Source organism: Protopterus annectens, chromosome 10.part0 (genome assembly GCF_019279795.1).
Source record: "Protopterus annectens isolate FY-2018-M chromosome 10.part0, PAN1.0, whole genome shotgun sequence".
Taxonomy (NCBI): Eukaryota; Metazoa; Chordata; order Ceratodontiformes; family Protopteridae; genus Protopterus; species Protopterus annectens.
In genome coordinates this window covers 391,366,258-391,384,326 of record NC_056744.1, presented here as the reverse complement: position 1 = coordinate 391,384,326, position 18,069 = coordinate 391,366,258, and the positions used below count along the sequence as shown (strand labels likewise).

General features: G+C 39.0%; 1 protein-coding gene across 1 annotated transcript in view; it reads left to right on the top strand.

Annotated features, from left to right (window-relative positions):
* Positions 1-18,069, top strand: part of TRMT1L (tRNA methyltransferase 1 like) — a 741,948-nt gene that overhangs the window by 498,100 nt on the left and 225,779 nt on the right. The window contains exon 12 of the mRNA XM_044085311.1: positions 7,834-7,912. Within this exon, the coding sequence (XP_043941246.1) occupies positions 7,834-7,912 (79 nt within the window). The remainder of the gene's footprint in view (positions 1-7,833; positions 7,913-18,069) is intronic.

The window sequence follows — 18,069 nt, the reverse complement described above, 5'->3', positions numbered from 1 at the left end:
CTAGAATATCTACTCCGCAAAAATCTATCAGCTACTACCCAAAATGGCTTTTGCCCGAACAGAGCTGAAGTCATTTAAAGCCAGAGATAAAAATAACAGTATCCACCCTCTTTCTGGAGCTCACCAAAGCTTTTGACACAGTTTCTCAGTTAAGTCATCTCTCTAAAATGTCTGCTCTTGGTCTTTCCAATACTACACTGAACTGGTTCTCCAGCCAATTGTCCAGTCCTCATCAATCAGTTAAATGGCTCTCTACTTTATCTCCCTTCCTCTCATTCATACTGGAGTCTCTCAAAGCTCCATACTTGGTCCTCTCCTCTTCAACATCTTTAACAGCCTATGTATAACCTCCCTACTATCTGCGCTCATACAATGTGCATGTGATTCTGTAGGTTTATAGATTAGTTCTAGGCTAACTGCCTTTGTGCTTCATTTTAAGCCTAAGTCAATTACTCCATGTGAGAACCAAATTCTGCACCTTGTGTCCAAGGTAAACACCTTAAATGTTATGCCAACCTCCCACCATGAAAAAAAGCATGAAGATTTTGGGTATCAATCCCTGTACCTCTCACATGCAAAGCAAATGCTCTACTATTTGAGCTAATTCTCCTACTACCTGATAGTATTACACCAAGTGCTCATCTATCATCTGTTCAGTAGATTGGCTTCCCCATTTACAGTCCATCACTCAAAATGCCTTCAGTTCATTTTAAATCTGGCTCAATGAAAACCAACTTCTCATAAAACCAGAAAAATTACTTCCAAAATCTCAAGCTCACCTAAAAACATCCTTCTCAATATTGTCTCAGCATTAGTATAGAAGTTGTACTTCATACCACGCTCTTGGGTGTTCCAGTTTTAAATCCGTTACTATTGTAACTGCTAATACACAGCTGTAGAAATGAAAATACGTCAACAATTCAGGATGCTTTACAGATCTAAAAGGTTCCTTACTAATGTCTCCAGAGTGTCTTTTGCCAGTGCTTGCCTCCTTCGTATTCTGTTCTGTGTGTCTCCCATTCTAACCATTATACAGATGTCAATGTGAGCAAAACTTGTGCTGTTATAACAAGTTAGCCAGACTTGTTTCCAGTCAGCCATAACTCTAATAGGTTCATAGGTAAGTATTAGGCTAGCTGCCCTTGTGGGCCATTTTAAGCCTAGCCAGTTTCCCTTTTTGTACTTGAAGTAACCTATTCCATTTGGTTATAGAGTGGCCTTACCCATCCCATGGTCGATAATTATTACTCCAGTAAGAATTACTGGGGTCATACAGTAGATAATATGAGGTTACTCATGCATCGAATAAAGTATTTAGGTGCTGCCTTTGTCCTTTAGAAGTACCAGGGGGCAGTCATGTAATAACGTTTCCTTTAAATGGCTAGGGATGAACTTTGTTTTATGTGGATGGGGAATCTGTTCCACAGCAGCATTATCCTCCGCAAAATATAACAGTCCATCCAAACCATTCTGTTGATGTTGCAGAAGAGGTTTAGATCCTTAGCCAGAATGTTTCTGATGCCATTTGACTTGCTGATGTGCAGTAAATCCATCAGTAATGGGTTGGAGCATGCCTTGTATGGCAAACACAGGTCACCTCTTAGTAGTCTGTAGGATACAGAGTATATTGACGGGGCTTTGTGGTGCTCCATGTAGGACATGTTGTTTAGGCCTTGTATCTTTTTAGTAAGGAATCTTTGTGGGCATTCCCATTGCATGTGTTTGGGCAGGTACATACCAAATGGGGCATTATATGTAGTGATTGGCTTAATGAGGGTTGAGTAAATGGAGACACACATCCCTTGCTCTAGACTCTATCCCCATTGTTTTAAGCTGTGCAGTATAGAAGGACTTGCTTACAACAATAGACACATGTTGGTCAAAGGTTAGATAACTGTCCACACATGTTCCCAAATCCAAACAACTGGGTCAACCCTTATTGTTGTCATTGTGGTAGCTCCCATGACTTTCCAAAGATACACTGATGCATTTTTTTTGGCATCCTTGCTTAGCCCTAAAATCACTAAACTGTCTTTAGTTGCCTGACCACATCATGCTCAGTCCACTTCACTTTGCACATAACATGATAAATACATCTTTATCCTGCCCTGCAACTTGTACCATTCACAAACATTACCATACCAGCTGCCCTCTTTGCTCTTTTGACCAAAATCTCTACCCAAATGAAACTCCATTGGGCATAGCCAAAAATGGATATCAATACCTAATGGTCATATGCTCAAAAATGATTGAGAATTCCTCCTCAGCTCTTGGCTCTGTGTCCATCTCATTCCTTAATAATTTTTAGGTTCATAGGTTAGTACTAGGCTAACTGCACTTGTGGGCCATTTTAAGTGTAGGCAGTTATCCCATTTGAGAATCAAACCCTGCACCTTGTGCCTATAAGGTGAACACTTTAACCATTATGCCAACCTCCCACCCTTTTCCACTAATTATTTTTGTTTTCCAACTTTTCCGTGCTGTTACTCTTCCCATCCTCTTCCTTTCTCCTAGTCTGTCATCCCCTCTCTCTCTGCCCTCTGTTTTTCTGTGTGTGTGTCTCTCTCTCTCTCCATTTGTACTACTCTAACTGTGTCACTACTGTTTTGCAGCCACAGTTTTTGTGCTCATCCTCTGTAGACCTTGTCCTACATACCTCTCCTAATTACTTTTATCTGTTTCATTTCCTATATTCTCATGAATTTACTTGGTGTACTCACTTTTTGTACTTGTAGTCTATTGGTTATGTATTCTATTCCAATCTGTATCTTAGTGTCACTTAAAAAGTAAAAAATTAGGATGCTACACATTTTTCCATGTCTCCTAATGTTTTTCTTTAACTGATCAGAGAAGGAAAAAGTGTTTACCTTTTCCTTTGATTTTATCTGATACAGTTTTCAGTTAAATGCAAGTTCAATGCTATTTTTAGATTAAATGTAGTGCAATATTTTCTGCTCACGATTAATAATTATATACATATATGCCGCCGCCACACACACACACACACACACACTGACAGGGCTGCAAGATATGACTTTCCCAGAGGAATAAGCTTCTCTGCATCTCTCCATATGGGGCAGTGTCCCCACACCCCATTTTACTTGCACCATCTTCAAGATTACACAACAGTGGGGAAAAGGAAGAAAGTATCTGATCATCATTGTTGAAAAAGCCTGCACCAAAAGCAGCCTGAAGTGTGAATCAGCCCAAATATTCAGTGCGTCACATTTTGGCATAAAAGCATAATCACTGATATTTAATATACATGTGCAGATATGTATATGTATGTATATATTTATAATGTGTGCATGTCTATGGGTGTACAAATGTGCAGAATTGTGCATACACATGTAATTTATATATGTACACAAGAATATATTCACGTATATGAGCGTGTATATACTGTCCATAGTAAGTTTGAAGAAGTATCTAGTTGTTGGAGATGAAAGCATACTAGACAGCCCTAGAAGAGTAAGGGGATCTTTAAGGGCAGAGAAAGTATCTACTTACAAAGTTTTCCTGTTATATATAAATATATAAATGTGTATACAAGTCTGCATGTGTGTAAACACGTGTTTATGTGATTTACATCTACATATCTGCATCCATCTCCAGCCAGACTGATGTATTGTGTTATGGTGCAGGTCTGTCAGTGAGACCACCTCCACACTGAGACCCTGCACAAGTGGAAAACCTCACCAGTAGGGCAGTCACTGGGTGACTTAGTGTTTTGAGTCATTGGAGATTGATGGAGACAGATCTGCAGATAGATATATTACATGCAAGTATGCATATACACACAAACATGCACATGTAGACTTGCGCACACATTTATGTATTTACATGTAACAAGAAAAGTTTAAGCACATTTACCCCGTCTTATAGAGCTGCTTACTCTACTCTGGCTGTCTGATCCCCCCCCCATCATGACACTGCCAAAGAAGTTCAACTGACAGCAAAATTAGGTGACATAGCAGGCCTATTGATTAATGTTTGACACTTGCCCTAGGATTCGGAAGACTCCTCTCTTGCGGTAGTTGCCTGCTGCAAGTTTCAGTTACAATGACATACCTTTCAACTGTACAGATTTTTGCAGAATGTCCAAATTTTGGCCTCATATTTTTGGTCCATTTTTCATAAAGTTGTGGTTTTCTGGCAAATTAGTGGTTAAATCATTAAAGATTGAAGTTGGAACATAATGAGACATTTGAGTTTCAGATTTCATACCCTTCAAAAAAATCATGCTAATACAAAACCTGGTATTCTATCAACTTTCTAAGTTTTTAAGAGCAGTATTTATTTAAAAATTGTCCCTATTTTTGGGCCTTTGTCCCACTTTTATTTATGGCTTTGTCCAGATTTCTTGCTCTAAGAGGTACGTACAGTGTGATGAAAAAATGAGATTAATAGACAGCTATGACTGCAGTTAGAAAGACCTCATTATTGGCTTATTAGCATTTCTTTAAACTGCAACTAGTGCAAACTGCCACTGATACTACTGATGGCAGTAGTGTCCTCCCTAGTGTGGTCCGTGCGTCATGTTGGCAGAAGTGCCTGTCCATATGTGCGCGGAAACACACACACATGCACGCAAAAGCACACATTCACCCCATCATCAAACAAGAACCCCATCCACAGTTGATCACAATCAGAAATATTCATTCACCCACATGCACTAGTGAATACACACACGCATGCTCACATGCACGCGTGCACCCCCCCCCCCCCACACACACACACACGCGCACACAACATCATCAAAAGGACCTCATCCACAGTGGATCGCAGTCACCAGAATACTTGCCAATTCACCTAGACACACACATACACACACCACCACACGCAGTCATCATCAAACGACCCAACCTGTAGTTGATCTCAGTCTCAGAAGTACCAATTCACCCACACAGACACATACAGACTCCCCAACTACACGTTTCTACAGAATAGGTAGTCCAATAAGAGTGAATGAGAGACGGCTGTATTTTTATGGTGGTGGTTTCCCTACAGCTGTGAACCTTTACAAGGCTGTGCAGCAACAGAATTGCTTGGTTGAGCAAATTAGAAGCAACTGGGCAATGTTCTTCGTATTTCACTGTTGCAGTCATTACACTTGGGTTATCCTGCTGGCAGGCTACCCTCAGTAGCCTGCCAGCAGGATAACCCAAGTGTAGTGACTGCAACAGTGAATACACTCGAACATCTACATTTATGGTAAGTGTACACAACTGTACTTTTCTGGTGGAGAGCACATGGCTAATTAGCACTACCCTTGACTACTGATTTATCATGCAGCACGGTCAGTGAGACCACCTCCATGCTGAGGCCTCACAAGTCGAAAATCTTAGTGGTAGGGCAGTATAAGAATTGGAAGGGCTTAGAGTGATGGGAGAAACTGCCATGCTAAGGCCTTCCCATTATGGTTAGCCTTTATGAATCCCACCTTTGCAGTTTTGCATTTAGCATGGCACAGAACGTTCATAAAATAAACACTGTTTTGGAAACTGAAACTGGAACAAGTGACTAAAATTTTACTACTGCAATGAAGATGACTGTATAAAGGTAGTAATTTTTTTGCAATTAATCACATTAAAATTCCTCTAATAGAGGTACTGAAAGTGTGCATTTCATTCTTTTGATGGGTGAACAGGAACACTTTTATATCTGCTGACAGATGTAAAGAATTGTTGTAGCTGTTTATAACAGTACACCATTTAAAACAATTCTATCCTTACCTGGTGTAGCTGAAGTGCAGAATTCTTCTCCAAGTCATAGATTTGGACAGATTATGTCATCTTGTCATTGGGAAGTGTTGGTGGATGTAGCTGAGCCTGCTTAACCTATTTCAGAGTAAGTTGGAGCAGAGATGCAGACAGTAAAATCTAATATAAATTGGGAAGATTCACGGTGTTAGAATATATACATTTAAACACAATTGTGCATGTACATTTCTGTTTGTTAGAATATATAGGGTTAAAAACTTCTTAGCTGAAAATAAGCAGAAAAGAAGGGAAAAAGTCGTTTATTACTGTATATGTTATTCATACTGTGTGTGATAACTGTTCCTTGACTAGTACAGCTGCAAAGAGAACTGCAGATAAGAATGACTCCCTAATTCCTGACTAGTACAGCTGCAAGGAAGACCAGAGACCAGGATAACTCCCTAAGTGTTGAAGGTTGCCACATAATTTACCTCATCAGCAGACTGCATGAACTTCAAATGATTGCTTTCATGAACAGGATCCAAGTGGTACAAAAAAGTGTATAAAAGGACAGTAAAACTGAATGCTGTTAGATCTGATACTTTGTTAGTTCTGGTATTTTGTAGGAACAGTTTATTCCAAGGTAAATGGAGAATTTTCATCTACATCTGTATCAAAAAGCACACCTTGCACAGTAAAGGCTGCAACGTATAGTACACGTCTGTTATATAGATAAGTTATTAGTAACTGCTCTTAAGTTGCTTAACATTGTTACATTATTGCAAAGTTGTTGTGTCTTTCGGCTTTTCCCGGTTAGGGGTCACCACAGCAGAACTCCGGTCCACTAATGATTGGTAGTTGATTTTTATGTGCCGAGTTACCAGCCCTGACGCACAACCTTCATTGCAAAGTGTCATGGTGATTAATTTTTCACACAACATCCTATGGTCAGCAACAAAATGTTTTCCAACTTAAACCAAGAAAAGAGCTTTGGTCTTTGTAAAGCAGTAAAACCAAGAGAGTTGCACTTTGGTTAAAGTGGGTAAAGATGTGGTATTTTTCATGTAATTTTAACTTGCACGCACAAGTGTGAGCACTCCTTGGTTTTATTATGCTTTGACTCTGTTTTAGGTTGAATGGTTTAGTTTTTCATTTGCAGTAGCTGTTTACTGAATGTCTTAAAGTAAATCTCAACCTCTCTCTCTCTCTCATCAAAATTGATTTTGTTTTAATTATTTCCTGTTCTACTTAGCATATAGTTTTTAAACTCCCCAAATAAATGCTGGCCTCCACATTCTGTACACCCCACTTTTTTCCCGCCTTTCTTTTGGTTTAATGCCTCTTTAAGCTAGACTCCATGTAGTGTTTCTGACTTTTCTGATGCACTTTATAGAATGTTATCACATGTACCATAATTAGTTTTTCTGATAGCTGTTTTACTTGCACTACAGCCCAAGGGTACTGCAGTTTTATCAATCAATATTATGTTGTGTGTTATTGCTGTGGGTGTCTGACTGTTAAGCAATGTAGAGTTAAACTGCAGCAGCTATTTTTATATGCCCCAAAAAAGTGGTTCTCATTGAATTGTGCTTTTGAGTGCTTGACATATGCAAAGTTGTTGCTAACCAGGTTGTGGCATAGCGTAGTGTGTCATTGGCTGTAAAACATATGGTCCTTTGCTTAATAAATGTCAAATCTCTTAGAATATTTCAAACATTCTGCTGGGACAAAACTTGGTATATCATCTGAAGAGGTAGAGCACAGATTACTAAATCACGCTTTTGCTAGTCAGAGTGAATTTCACTGAAACTGCCTCTAAAAAGTCATGTTCAGTCATTGATGTAATAGAGTTTGTGATGCAAGTTGTGCTGTCTTGTTAGATTCTGAAGCAGGCAATATGATATGAAAAAGTTTGTTTTTCATTGAGCTAAAGCACAGATCTAAATTAGTGGCTTCAGAACCTTCTATTTCTGTTTGAAAACTGCATGCCTTCATGGTTTCTAAATGCTTCTGTAGAAGTACACTGAATAAGATTTAAGTAGTAGTGGTGCGAACTTAATGGTTTAAATTTTAGCATTTATATTTTAATGAAAAAAATGACTTTTTTCCTCTCCTTTTCCTATTGTTTTAGAAAAACCTTATCATCAGCTTCCATGTGATTGCCAGAATAGCATGCCTGGAAAGACCGCAGTACAGCTGGGACCATTGTGGCAAGTACCTTGTAAAATAACTTGAATTATGAAGCAGAAAAAAAAAAAAGACAAAGTCAGGGTTGATCATATTCGGAATTGTTCAGGGTTATGGAATGTATGCAGGTAGAGTTTAGTCAGCATCGTTAGTGTAGCTTGATGATACTCTGAGGGGAGGATGGCCATGTGCATCTTGGTGCATAAGAGAGACACAATGGTGCACTCCATGTGTTTGGGGTGTAAATATGTGGCCTGGGCCTAAGCACTGTACTCATCAAGCTCATAGTGGCTTATAGCCCTCATAGTCTGTATGTGGGAATGTGCACCCATGTGAGGAAGGCATTGTGAGCCTGCATGGTGACAAATATCTCCCTTCTTCCTTTTACAGGGTGTGTGAAGACTGGTAGAGAAGGGTGAAGGTTGCCAGCCTAGCCAGATAGAATTTTATAGATAATTCTATCATTTATAAATATGAATGTAAGCTACAGGCTTGTTGTCTTAAATGTAAAGAAATACTGTTGCATGTGGAACTGGAAATAAATGTGACAACAGTGCACTCTACTGACCAAAGTAAAGCATGTGGTGACCCTTTGAAGTAGACAGTGGTGTCGAAAAGTCCAGATGAAGAAATTTTCTATTGTTTTAACCAATAGTTAAATTGCTAGATTTAAACATGCAAATGTATTTTTATTGCTCTGTTCCTGACCAGCTGCAAGATAACAAAAGGGAGATGTTAAGAATGCAAATGCAGTTAATGTGTAGCCTGGGAACACCAGGAAAGTGTAAACGAAATGGTGTAATGTTTATCAGAACTGCAGTTTCAATTTAAACAGAGAGAATCAGAAGGCATTAAGCATTTTTGTCTTGATCATCCAACTTGCAGCAATCTGCCTCTTGCTCACATGTAAGTTATCTTAGAGTTGTGTTTTCTTTTAGTGGTAGCTAGAAGCTAGAAAGATTAGTGTTTTTCTGTGATGTCAGAACTGTACTACTGAATTATTTTAAGTATTTCTGTGTGATTTCTGAACTCTTGATTAGCACTGACTGTGTATTAGAAAGTATTGTCTCGTGGTTTTAATTATTTATTATTAAATATTTTAAAACCTTTTAACTGTGGCTGGTTTGTGTAGAGATAATTTAAGCTCTGGAGTACATTGCATATTTATAGCGATTACTGTACCAAGTCACTCTAATAAGCCTTGACTGCTTGGTCACATCTACCAATTGAATAATATTGTACAGTAATAATTGGACACCCTTTTAAGGACCTTTGGGTAGCTGATATTATTAGCTTGGTGATGGCAAGTGATTACTACCGTATAGTCTGGAAAAGGGGGCACAGCTGGAGAACCTGTGCCAACCTTCCCCAGTAGTGTCTGTGTGGTTGTATAAACTTATCTTAGTGTGTCAGCTACTTGGGAAACAAAGCACTGGTTGGACAGAGGGGGTGCTGGAGATTTTAGCTTGCCCAGCTAGGCTGAGAGCTGGACCCTATAGCTATGCCAGTGGGGAGTTTTATTGGGGACCTGGAGGGCAAGGGAGCAACTAGCCCTGGACTGTGATCTCTGTGTGCTCTTAAGGGAAATTGCAGTTTACTGTGTGTATTTGTTATCCTTTCCTCATATATGAGATGCCCTCCCTGGTGTTAATGGTGAGGATTGAGGCTCCTTGATTGCTGGGCCAGGGCACGGGCATCACAGGGTGTTTAGGCCATAACATACTACTTCATTGCCTGAGTGATCTCCCATCCCACCCCACCCCTTGTAGGTCTTGCCTTCATATCAGGAAAAATTGGAGAGTAAAGGGAATGATTGAATATGTCTGCTTAACAAAAACTACATAGACATAGGAAAACATGATGCTAGGTTTGGGTCATAAAAATAACAGTACTTCATTTTCTTCTGATCTAAGGTATGTATGTCTCACTTCACTGCATTTGTCATGCTTTACTGTTCAGAATCTTTTGTTCGAGAAGTGGCAAGTTGCCAGAAGCAAATTTCTATTGGACAAGCCTTCTTCCATTGGTTTGCTGACCTGTCCCAAATTTTTGTATAGGGAGGGATAATGAATCCTGTTGACAGGTTGGCAGTTCAATCATTTTCATAATTTTCTGTTTGCCTCTCCCTACCCGCCTGCTGACAGTCATCTGCTGCCCTCAGTGGCCATTCAGGCTCTTTTGTTCCCCCTTTTAGCAGAGATGAGCGCTGACTTAGAAGAGGCCATCATTTAGTCTGCCAACAGTTTTTTTTCTAAAGAACCATGGATGGGCAGCTGAGGAAGCTAGAGATCATGGAAATGAAGTGCCCAAGACTACTGGTAGGGTGCACACTGTGAGACAGATTAAGAAATGAGGACATCACTGCAGAAGCCAAAGTAGCTTCAGCTGCAGAAAACATCAAAGAGAACAGATTACAGTTGGTTCAGCACATGTGCATAATGGATGAAGACAGTAGGGTGAAGAAGATTTGGAACAGTAGACAGTAGGGTGAAGAAGATTTGGAACAGTAGACAGTAGGGTGAAGAAGATTTGGAACAGTAGACAGTAGGGTGAAGACGATTTGGAACAGAAGACAGTACGGTGAAGAAGATTTGGAACAGACTGGAAGAAGGCAAGAGGAAATGAGGGTGTGAAGTAAAGAGGTGGATTGACTGTGTGAGAGAAGACTTAAACAGTCAAACATGAGTGTCTGTGAAGGTAGGAGAGTGGTAGTGAACCGAGAGATAACGACAGTTGACACAATACCCCAAACTGGTGTAGAAAATTGGGGTTGATAAAATTATGGTCTGATTTACCCAATGGTGGATGAAGTTTAATCCCACAAACTAAATTTTCAGCATTACAAGCTGCAGGATCTAATATTTGTGAGCCCCTCCATAGTTTAATGATTAACCATTTGATAATAACCATTGAATATTAGAACATCAGTAAACCGTTGTGAGTGTATATTAACTGGAAGTTGGTTCCAGTCAGCAGTTGAATAGTTAAGTCCCCGGGCATATTCAGCTGTCCTGTGTGTTAAATATAGATGGATTCTTATGTTGGAGTAACTTAATGACAGATGTTTGCTCTCTTTGCAGATAAGTCATATCAGGGATGCTAGAGCTTCACATCAGAACTGTTGAGTCCTGGAAATCCTCCAGTAGATGATTGATTACAAGATTGCCTGATGCCATTTTAAAATAAAATTGGGAATGAAGCAGGTTAGAGTTTGGAGCATGGCTGCTGGTAATTGTGATGATGCAAGTCCGGTTGTATATAAAGGAGAGAGAGATGCAAACATTCTGCCAGACTGCACAAGGAATTACTTTTCACACAGTATTTAGGTGGTAGAGATCTTTCAGACATGTAGACCAATTTGAATTTTAAACTACAATTGCAGCATGGTTATACTGGCTAAGAGAATGGCAAAGGTATTCAGAAATTGATAGAACTTGAGTCATTGTGGTTCTCTGGAGGGGGACTACATTAATTGGGCAATATTGATCCAGAGGGAAGCCGAATATATGAAAGTATCACTATTGTTGGTTGGTCTTGATGCAAAGAAAGCATTGGTCAGCTAGGATTTTATGATTAGGGCAGAGGAAGCATTTACATTAATTTGGAGGATATACGAAAGGTCAGTGACATGAATTAAGGTGGGAGGTTCCTCTTTGATCTGTATTTGAAGAGGGGAACCAGACATGGGTGGCCTCTTTCCCTTCATTTGCTTTTATTTAGAGCTGTTGGCAAAGAAATTAGGGAACATACAAATTCTAGGCTAGAAGTGGTACAGTAATCAAGAAAAGTTAGCTTTATTTGAAGATGGTAGCGTTTTATACTTGATAAGTCCAGAAAAGGACATTTCATTTATTTTACATTTGTTGACCGGGCTAGTCTAACTGGAAACATATCCATTTTCAGTAGAGGTCTGGGGAGAAAAGCTCCAACAGAAATACACTTACTATAAAAGTTGTGACAGTTCAAGCTTAATGCAACTGTTATTAAAAAAGTCCTATACTGTTGTAGCAGTACAAGCTTGATGCAGCTGTTATTAAAAAAGTACAAAACTAATGGTGAGCATAATACAAATAGTAAAGGTAATATACAAAAAGTTGTTTACTTTATACATATATACATAGAATTAAATTGGAAAACATGATTTATATGAATTGCTAAGTAGAAGTCAGTAGTTAGTGCAGTTTAATATTTGGTGAAAAGTATACATAGGTATAAAGTAAGAAAGTTAGTCAGGGTTAGTACAAGGGCATAACCAATGAGTACTAAGAAATAGTTTTAATTTCTGTTTAAAAAGTGTTGAGGACAGTGATAGGAGTTCAGTGGGAAGTAGGTTCCAATGTTTTCCTACAGAATTGGAGAACAAATAATCTCTTGCTAAGTTGTTTGATCTGCTAGCACTTATAAGTAGCTTATTAGAGGAGCGTAGATTCTTAGGATTGTTGTAGGGGGTAATGAAAGTAGTGAGTACAGGTGTATTGGTGGGGTGATACAGGCTCTTATGGGCAATAGCAAGCTGGTAAAATAGAAGCTGATTTTGGAACTCTAGCCATCCTAATTGTTTTAGGTTGCTACAATGATGAGTTCCAAAAGGAGAGCCTGTGGCAAATCTAGCAATATTATTATAGGAAATTGCCAGTTTGTTGAGGTTGTTTTTTGAAAGATTAGTGTATATAGGTGAAGCATAGAGTAGAGTTGGAGATAGTTCTGGCTATAGTGGTCCTGGCTAATGGAGTAAGAAAGGGTTTGATTCTATAGAGGGATCCCAATTTCTTGACTGTTTTTATTGTACTGTTAATGTGAGTATCAAAGTTAAGGTTGCCATCTATAGTTATTCCTAAAAGTTTGGTGGTTGGGTCAGGAGATGTGAGAGTGCCGTTCTTAGATATTGAGTGTGAAGTAAGCAGGGGTTGACTTACGGGTTGGAGTAAAAAGTAGAAGTTTAGTTTTTTTAGGGTTCATTAGGAGGCAGTGGTTTAAAAACCATTGTTCTACTGTATTAAATGCTTTTTTGGTAAGGGACTGCAGCTCAGAAGGAGAATTAGCTAAACAAATTATAGTGGAGTCATCTGCATATTGAATACAGGTTGCATGAGGAATTGTAAGTGAGGTCATTAATAAAAATGGATAATAGCAGTGGGCCTAATATGGAGCCCTGGGGAACACCAAGGGAAATGGGGAGGTGTGTAGATTGTTGTCCCATAGTACAGCCTGTTGTCTGTTGTCTTAAGTAAGATTTGAACCAATTTAAGGCTAAAGGTTCAAGAGAAAGGGATTTAAGTATATCTATAAAGGAGCTGGTGATTAACCATGTCAAAAGCTTTAGATAAATCTATAAAGACTGAAGAGGAGAGAATGTTGTTACGGTTTTTATTTATGCAGTCTGTAAAGGATAGCAGTGCAGTGGTGGTACTGTGGTATGGTCTAAATCCATGTTGACAGTTGGCGAGTAAGTTATTTTGGATAAGATGGTTAAGTAGTTGCTTATGGATGCATTTTTCCATTATTTTTGCCAGTGGGGAGAGTAAAGCTATTGGACAGTAGTTTGAAAAGTCATTGGAGTTCCCACCTTTATGTATAGGGATGATGTGTGAGATTTCCCAGATAGATGGGATAGTTCCTTCTCTTACGGTTCTGTTTATCAGTATGGAAATGGGGAAGGCTATGGCTTTGGCTCCTTTTTGCAGGTATTCTGCTGGCAGTTGGTCAGCAGAGGGGGTGGTAGGTTTTAGTTTTTGGAGAAGAGAGCAAATAAAGGAAGTAGAAACAGATTGTAACTAAAATGATGGAAGTGGGCAAGTAATTGAGGTTGCTAGATTAGAGGTACTTGGAGATAATTGACTAGCCAGAGTTTGGATGGCATCTGTAAAAAAAAGAATTGAAGGCATTGGCAGTTTGTGTAGGATTCTCATGGTTGGAGCCTTGGAGGTTAGGTGTAATAGACTGGCCTGGGTGTAGTAGTTTGTTAATGCTAAACCAAAACTTTTATGGATTCTTTTGGTGAGTTTGTTGTAGCTGGAAGTAAAAGTTTTTTTTTACCTAAGAAGATAGCTTTTTTGTTGTAGTTCTAAGTTGTTTAAAGTATTGGTGGTCTGTAGAATTCTTAGTAGTGTGCCATATAGCCCAGGATTTAAGGAGGATTTTTTGCCTAGTAGCTGTTGTGAGCCATGGGGCAGGTTTAGCCTTATTTCTAATGGAACGTGATGGGGCATGGTGGTCAAGGATGGCTAAGAATGTGAAATTAAAGTATTCCACTGTTTTGTCTAGTGGGAGGGATTTTAGCAGTAACCAGTTGCAGTGTTTAAGTTCTAATTGGAATAGTTCTGAGTTAAAATGTTTTTTGGTCCGTATTGTCCTAAAGGTATTTGGGTAAGTTATGTTGGTTTTGTGCCTGATGATATATGTTAGTGAGTGGTCACTTAGATCATCAGGGAGGGTTCCTATGTTGTATGTTTGAAGAGGAGAGTTGGTAAGAATCCAATCTAAGGTGCTTGCTTTATTTGTTTTATTGATCCTGGTTGAGGAGGTGATGGCTTGTGAGAAGCCATATGGGTTAATATGGGTGGTAGGATGTAGAGTACTACAGGACTTCCAGTCGATATCAAAGTCTCCAAGGACTAAAGTTTCTTGTGGAAGATTAATAGACAACCATTTTAGAATATTTTCAAGGGTATTAATGTTATTTCCAGGGGGAAGGTAGATACAAGCAATGTTTATGGTTTTACATGTGTTGACCTGAAGTTTGATAATGAGGATTTCTGCATTATTGTATACAGGTGGACTAAGGTTTGCAGTGGCAACTTATAGCTCTGTTTTATAATGGACTGCTACCCCCCCCTCCCTTTTTGTTTTTACGGTCTAATCTGAGGATATTGTAACCAGGTGGGGTGACTTCATTGTCATTAAGTGTAGGTTTTAGCCATGTTTCAGATAAACATAGGATGTCAAATAGTTGGGATATCTAAGAGGGCGTGGAGGAGGGCAATTTTGTTGTTAATGCTTCGTATGTTAAGATGTGCTATAAAAGGTGAGTTAGAAGGTTTAATTGGGGCTTGTGTACTAGTAATGTTAAAGTTGCCTTGTTCAGTGGCTGGAGTATTGTTTGGGCCGGGGTTAGGATGAATGTCCCCATCTAGCAGGGCTTGGATGTATATTCTATATATAGGGTTGTGAAATTTACAGAAATAGTAACGTGATTTTCTGATATGTAGATTGATGTACTTTATATGGGCCAATCTATGATATTTGGCTTGTAAGTAGCAGGGACTAGTTGTGATGATGCTGGTTTGGGAGATGGCTAGTAGTGGTGTGGAAGTGAATTTGGAGGGGAAGAGAAGGTTGGGGTGTAATGGTTGTTCATAGGAGGTTAATAGATGGGTAATAGAGGAGGTAAGAGAGAGGCCAGGATTAAAAATTTTGTTTGATATGGAATGTATACTTTAGCCATTACCTTAGTATAAGATGTGGAATAAAAGGGGGTAGGTAGTATTAACAGTTAGGAAGTTGTTACAAGAAAGGTAGGGAGGAAGTATAATATGGCCAGGTGAGGTGATTTGTCAAGAAGGGTGGGAAGTAGTAATAAGGTGTGTCAATTGATTGGAGCAGGTATGATGGGATGTTGTTAAACAGGAATAAATGTAGGACCTCTGGGGGTGGGTGGGAATTGGGGGCAGGGAGGGGAGCGGAGTGAGCCCGCAGGGCAAATGGAGCGGGTGGAGGCAAGTGAGTGAAACAGCCAAGGTGAACAATCAGTGGAATGCTGATTATAGAAGTAAGTTAATTTGAGATTGGTATAGAGTGAATAAGAAGTAGAATGGGAGTATATAAAGGTGGAAAGTGGGTAATTAAAGCAGAACAGGGTTGTGTGAAGGGTCGATAGTAGGAAGGGTATAGACAGCATACAATAGTATGAGTATTTTCTGGGATGGAGGGATATAAAAAAAGATAGATTTTGATGCTGTGGAGCATTATGAGACGGTTTAAAGTTTTTTGGGATATGAAGTTAATGATAAAACAAATGCTATAAATAGTAAACTATGTACCCACACATGAACTGGTTCAAAAATACACATTTATTGGGTCACTGTATGAGTCAAGTATTTCTTATTAAAAATGATTGTTACAGCAGCTTAGGAGATCTGGGAAGCGAGTAAACAAAAGTTAATACAAAAACTGGGAACCTGGATGCTATGTGTATAGTAAGATACCAAAGCAGGGAAAATGTTTTCGTTCTTTATTTTTATGTACTGGCCAGATATATTTATCAACCAGAGGAGAAATTGTGGTTGATAGAATGGAATACATTTATTTGGGAGTGGAAGAGGACAAGGGTTAAGTGGGATAAGCTGATATTTCCCTTCCAGCAAGATGGTTTAGGATTACCTGATTTGAATGGTTAGTTTACAGATATACAAGTGATGTTCATATACTAAAATGAAGCAGAAGGTTATAAATCAAATCAGAAAAGAAGAGGATGATACAAACGTGTGGTTAAGAAGTAAGGGGAGTAGGCTTTTGAATGCAGAGCCTTAAGGAGAGCCACCACCATACAGAATATTTTTATGAAGTACCAGAAGGTATTCTAAGATTTAGGCCAGAATGGGAATGGAGAGGGGAGATTTTGCCTGTAGGGATGTAGAAAATAGGCACAAGTGGATTGAAATGTACTGGAGAAAATTGTCAAAGGAACCACGTATTGCAAGCAAATAGTTAGGGAAAGGTAACAGAGTGGGATGAGACCAAGCAGAAGTTTAGACTGCAGGTTAGAGACAGCCTCCCTACCAGAGATTATCAAGAGTATAGGTAAAGAGAGAGGAATTGGGGAGTGCTCACTGAAAGATCAGAACTGGTATAATTTTTAGTTGAGTCTAGTGCAGAATCTATTGCTAAAGGATTAATTTTTAGGCCATATAAAATATGACATGATCACTATAAGAATCAATTAGAAGAGGTTAGAAAAGTTTGTGGAGAGAGGCTGGAGAGGTAATTTACAAAATAACCATGAGAGTGCATCTGTATGGCTCCTGAGTATGCAGCAAAGTGCAGAAGCTTTAAGATTTTTGCTTGAAAGTGCTTGCACAGGTATTTTTATACCCCAAACAAACTTCAGAGATTGTTTTCTCAGGTTAACATCAAATGCTGGAGGTCTGATGGAAAAGAGAGGGGGGTGTAACTGGCAACATGTTGTTGAGACTGTAATGAGTTGGCAGATTTTAGAAATTCTCTTCAGAGTACTCTGTCAGAAATGTTGAAGGAGCAAATGGTCGTAACTAAGAGAACAGTTCTTTTGAGCTGGGACACAGGATCTGAATTGCCTTGTGAAGTTTATTTTATTTAGACTTTTTGTTGACCAGATTAGTCCTCCTAGGCCAATGGCCTCTTTTCAGAAGAGACCTGCGAATAGTATTCGTGCCAACTACAGGAAATTTGGCCAGTGCACTGGGAAACTTCCACTACTCATCATTGTTGCAAGTGGGACCCATTTTGTAGAAACACTTCCTGTTTACATTCTGGGTGCAGAGGCAGCCCTTAGAAACAGGGAGGCAGATGAAGCATGAAGATGATCGAACATTGAAAGAAATAGAATGAGAAAGCAAATATCAAGACTGGAGAATGTGTGCTAGATTCTGAGGAAATGTTTCAAAGAGATGAGTTAGCAAATGATGGATGTATAATTATAACCCTCCAGTCGGGACATTTTGGGGATGATTTACTTAAAGAAATTGTGGGTGCAGAGTGAGCCAGATGGAGATATTTCCTGGGGAGCCATTATGGAGAAAATATAAAAGGATATTGTAGAGACTATTCTGAAGAATAGTATTGAGATGGAAAGGAAAACATATGCACAGAAAGTAAAAGAAGGCAAAAGTGGAGTAGCAGAAAAGAAGGCAGAGTAAAATGAAACAAAGTACATGGTAAGGATTCAAAGTAAAGAAGACAAAGAAATGGACAGGTGTGAAGTGTGCGACAACTTAATAGCTCCTTTGGGTGTAAAAACACATGAGGTAAGAGTATTTATTAACAGACATTTTGTGTAATATTCTCTAAGGAAATTTTCAATTAAAAACAGACTGTAACCATGGAATCTGTGATAAAAGCATTTCACAGGGAAACAAAAGAAAATTCATGTACAATTTCAAACAGGTAAAAAGCGAGACTTTTGAAAAGACATTTGAAAACTTTA